Source organism: Macrobrachium nipponense, chromosome 14 (assembly GCF_015104395.2).
Source record: "Macrobrachium nipponense isolate FS-2020 chromosome 14, ASM1510439v2, whole genome shotgun sequence".
Taxonomy (NCBI): Eukaryota; Metazoa; Arthropoda; class Malacostraca; order Decapoda; family Palaemonidae; genus Macrobrachium; species Macrobrachium nipponense.
In genome coordinates this window covers 52,071,965-52,077,351 of record NC_087207.1, presented here as the reverse complement: position 1 = coordinate 52,077,351, position 5,387 = coordinate 52,071,965, and the positions used below count along the sequence as shown (strand labels likewise).

At 37.3% G+C, this 5,387-nt stretch overlaps 1 protein-coding gene across 1 annotated transcript; it reads left to right on the top strand.

Annotated features, from left to right (window-relative positions):
• The first annotated feature begins 2,475 nt into the window (after positions 1–2,475).
• Positions 2,476–3,411, top strand: LOC135226229 (gastrula zinc finger protein XlCGF8.2DB-like). The gene has a single exon (XM_064265673.1). It carries the CDS (start codon positions 2,476–2,478, stop codon positions 3,409–3,411), a length of 936 nt encoding a protein of 311 aa, XP_064121743.1.
• The last annotated feature ends 1,976 nt before the right edge of the window (positions 3,412–5,387 follow it).

Genomic DNA, 5,387 nt, shown 5'->3' with positions numbered 1-5,387 from the left:
ATTTGTCTCCTCCACATTTTTTCCGAGTTTTTTCCAATTATTTCTGAGAGAGATTTTGCTGTTTGGAAGGCATTTTCTGCCGTGTGGTACACCGCAGGTAGGCTTGGGTCAGCAGGCCCCTTTGGAGGCAGATTGTAAGGGTCATCGGCGTAGATTTCCACCGAGCAGGTCCTTAGCCACTTAGTGATATATGATATTTTTTTGTGAGAGGACAAGTTCTTCGCGGATCGCTCCTTGAGAATGCTCTCTGGTATCAGATCTTTGCATTTCGTATATGCAATGTTGATTTCCTCATCGGAGCAGGCATCAACGACAGATTGTAAAGCGGACTCGACGTCGGAACGGTTCGATTGGTATTGCATATAGAAAAGACAATTGTTCGCAAGTATGGAACTTGTGTGGGGCACAGGCACCGGTAGGTGCCAGGGTCACTTGCGCAACGGTTGGAGGTTGGTCAGGTGACATTTTTGCGGTAAGGGAGAGGTCAAGCACTAACACATACCCTGCATTCTTTTACCCATTTCCCAGGACCAATAAGCCTCGAGTAGCTGTGATTTGAAAGATTTTTAAGGCACTGATTGGAGCAGAAAGAATATTAGTATATCTGCAGTTGCACAACACTCTCCGGCTTACACGCCAGGTATTACGTGGAGACACTATTAACACATTGCTTACTATAAGAGGTATAATCACCAATGGCGTAAAACCCTTCTTTTCTGTGAAGAAACGCGAGAGAGACCTCCAACACGTCTGCCCCCACACACACTCTTACTCGGGTATAAACATTTTAGAGGGTTTTTATGTTTTAACTATGAAAATAGGCAGTTCTAACCATTTTTAGAGGGGTTTTAAGTATTTGGGAATTTTAGCTGTTTGCAGGGGGTGTCTTACCCATCCCCCATGAATACAGGGACTCCACTGTATACAAATCATACCCTTATGTCATATCTCCCATTGCAATACCCCTCTCTGTTCGTCAGGCCACATGTGAGTAAGGGGAATTTGCTTTCTTATTCTTCATAACCACCAGTTAACCTATTTCAATTTGCACTAAAAGATACTCCTCCATAAAAATCTCTGGTTTGTATGGCTATAAAAAAATGTCATATTGGAGGAAATGCAGCAGCACATACCTTCGAAGACTGTCATCAGTGATGCTAGTCTTAATAGCTACTCATGTATTGTATCCACAATAACAATCAATGGAACTAATTTGAAAACTTTCATCTCTTGAAATTACTACTCAGTTCACCCTTTTTATTTTTTCTTCTTATTGTCTAATGCATCTGTGGATAAATATGGAGTTTTGTATAACTGGATCACATACAATGAAGGATTTGCTGTCTATCCTTCATGTTGTTTCCCCACAAAATTCTTATGCTGGTCTCTTGCATTTTCTATTCTTGGCCTTTGATTTGTTAATAAGGATTAGTTCATAAGTAATATTGTAATGTTAAGACAAGAAGTTTACAGATGAGAGAGGGTGATTGTCAATATCAATTTCCAATCTATTGTTGCATTGTTGCCTCAGAAATGTTTTGATGCTTTCTGGGCGACATTTAGTTAGATTGTATTAATATTTGGATACTGTCAAATGCAACTTTGTTAATTGTCATGAGACCTTTATAGGAACTTGAATTAAATTTATTTTGCTTTTTCAGTTCTGGCATTATGTTTCCTAACTATTTGTTGCATTCTTTGATTTCAGATTCTCTCAGAAGAACCTTCCTTCCTTCATCAGTTTTGAGCAGCATCGAGATTTTGGGAATGCTTGATGTTTAATGGGACTGTATGTAACATTACTGATATCAACTCTTAAAGTGTAAGAGACAACAGTGAATGATTGTACTCCTACTTTAAAAATTACAACAATAACAAGTGAAATATGTTCTGAATATAGCTTCATACAACAGCAGTGAAATCTGGTTGTAGTCCTTCAAGATATTTTACTTAATTTATAACAGATTTATTGGATAATCATTTGTAAACAATTTTGTGTTAAGAGCTGTCAATTCAACACGTTGTCATTACAGAAGAAGACAGGACAAAAGGGTAAAATGAATCCAAAACATTCTTTAGAATTACCATTGAAAGGTGAAACTGAAGATGCATTACCATGCCCTACCATAAATCAAGAAAACAGCAACATGGCTGCCTTTAGTGAAACCAGTAATGGTGACTATTTGTCGATCGATCCATTCATGGACATCAAAATAGAGCCAGAGGTATTCTGTGAGTCTAATGAAGATGGTGAATATTCTTATGAAATGAATTCTGTAGTGAATGAAAAAGATCCACCAACTTGTAAAAAGGAAGTAAAACAAGAAAGAAGGAATAGTCACAGTGGAGAGAAGCCTTTCAGATCCACTGACTGTGAGAAAGTATTTTACAATAAAATTAATCTTACAAGTCATATCACAAATGTTACCAAAAGAGAACACATTCATATGCAGTGACTGTGGGGAAGCATTTTCCATGAAAATTAATCTTATATTTCATAGGAGAATCCATGCTGGAGGGCCTCGCATATGCAAGGAATGTGGGAAAGCATTTTCCAAGAAAAAAAATCATACACTTCATATGAGAATCCATACTGGAGAAAAGCCATTCATATGCAAGGAATGTGGGAAAGCATTTACCCATAAACGAAGTTGTACAGTTCATATGAGAATCCATACTGGGGAAAAGTCATTTATGTGCAAGGAATGTGGAAAAGCATTTTCCCACAAATCAAATCTTACAGCTTGTATGAGAATCCATACTGGGGAAAAGTCATTCATGTGTAAGGAATGTCGAAAAGCATTTTCCAAGAAATCACATCTTACAGCTCATATGAGAATCCATACTGGAGAAAAGTCATTCATGTGTAAGGAATGTGGGAAAGTATTTTCCAATAAACCAAATCTTACAGTTCATTTCAGAATCCATACTGGAGAAAAGCCATTTATGTACAATGAATGTGGGAAAGCATTTTCCACTAAACCAGAACTTACAGTTCATATGAGAATCCATACTGGAGAAAAACCATTTATGTGCAAGGAATGCGGGAAAGCATTTACCAATAAACCAAATCTTGTAGTTCATTTGAGAAAACATGCTGGAGAAAAGCCATTTATGTGCAAAGAATGTGGGAAAGCATTTTTCACTAAACCAGAACTTATAATTCATATAAGAATCCATACTGGAGAAAAACCATTTATGTGCAAGGAATGCGGGAAAGCATTTACCAATAAACCAAATCTTATAGTTCATTTGAGAAAACATACTGGAGAGAAGCCATTTATGTGCAAGGAATGCGGGAAAGCCTTTTCTACTAATCCAAATCTTACAGTTCATATGAGAACCCATACTGGAGAAAAGGACAAAAGGGATGCACAAGACACAAACTTGGCACTAAAGATCAACTGCTAATAAATAAAACAATATTAGAAGATTGTAAGAAAGACAAAGGAACTTTAATGTGGCTTGGATAGATTACAAGAAGGCATTTGAGAGCATGCCGAACACCTGGATACTCAAATGTTTGGAACTATATAATATATATATCAATGAGGAAATAAGATCTTTCCTGACAGCCCGGATGGTTAATTGGAAGACCACTCTGTTTATAATAATAATAATAATAATAATAATAATAATAATAATAATAATAATAATAATAATAATATCCTTTATTTCAGCTCAGGGTCATATACATAGAATATATAAAATACAGACAGTAACATACACAATCTAGATACATGAGACAATATGACAAAAAAATGAATAATCAGTGCTTATCCACAAAATACCTGAGGTAGCATAAATGATAGTAATCATAATACTGGTAATAACAGTAATAATATTGGTTAGAAAAAAAATGCTTTTAGAGTTGTAACAGTTAGTGCACAGATTATATAACTTAAATTTCAACTAGAGACCTTAGGTGGTTACAGTAGTCAGGTCTAGAGGGCTAAATATGAAAATTGAATGTAAAAAAAACTAACTTAATAGTAATCACAGTAATAATGAAAAAGTAAAATATCAGCAATAAATATAATAATGACAAAATCTGCAGATGACATCTTGCCAATACAGAGATTAAGTCCTTTAGGGGACAAAGGCCTCATTTTCCGATCTTTCCCACAATTTAGATCTTCTTGCTTCACTCCTTAGGATGCTTTGTATGAGCGAGTTGCTGCTGTTTCTCACTCGGGTTACCAGACTGGACATTGTTCGCCTAACAATGATTTTTAAATTGTCCAGGTGGTTTTCTATGAACATCTGTGTGGCGGAGTGGTAGCGGGGAGTGTTTGTGAGACATCTCAGAATGTCATTGTGCACAACAGTGATACATCTCATGGTCTCTCTTGTATAGGTCGTCCAGAGGGAACACCCATAGATACGTACTGTAGCAGTACGAGCAGAAGAGCAGCAGTTTCACGTCTCGGGACAGATAGTAATCCCAGACATAAAGATCCAAGGAGGAATATTCCAAGGTGACAACCTCTCACCACTTCTCTTCTGCTTAACCATAGATCCGCTTAGTAAAATCTTGAACAACATTAACACTGGCTATGACCTAAGCAAAAGCAGAAGCAGAAAAAAAAAGAGTGAACCACCTGGTCTTCATGGATGACCTGAAGTTGTATACAGATTCAGAAGAAAAACTGGAAGAATTCGTTAGGACATTCCACCAATTCTCAAATGGAATTTGGGTTGGACAAGTGTGCTAAGAGTACAATAAAAAAAAGGGAAAGAAGTAACATCAGAAAGCATAAAGGTAGAGGAAGGCATGTTAGTTGACCTGGCAGAGGAGTCTGCATATAAGTACTTGGGAATAGAAGAAAACACTGGTATAGAACACAAGAAAATGAGGGACAAGTCAGAAAGAATACATCAGCCACTTAAAGATCTCTAAGTCAGAATTAACACCAAAGAACAAGATCACTGCCATAAACTAGCTGGTGATACCAGTGGTGACTTATGGTTTTAGTATTGCAGACTGGCTACAAGGTGAGTTAGACAGATGGATATTAAAACCAGTAAGATTCTCACCCTACATAAAGTCACATACAGACACCAGTGTAAGGACAGAATATACCTCCCTTACAGAGAAGGTGGATTAAGCCTGACTGAGATCAACCAGACCTACAGAGCAGCAATAGTAAGTATAGGGCAGTACTTGAAAAGCTCTGAGGACGAAAACATCTAAAAGGTTGCCCAACACCATAATGAAGCCCTGGGCCAACTAACATCAATAACAAAACTGGCTAAGAACTTCGCAGGAGATCTAGAAGACACAGAGGGTACTGAACAGACTCCAGCAACAACAATAGCTAGGAAGACCAGGAAGAAATACAGTCACAGGTGGAGAGACCTCGAATGGAAAGGTAGAAAGACCAAGG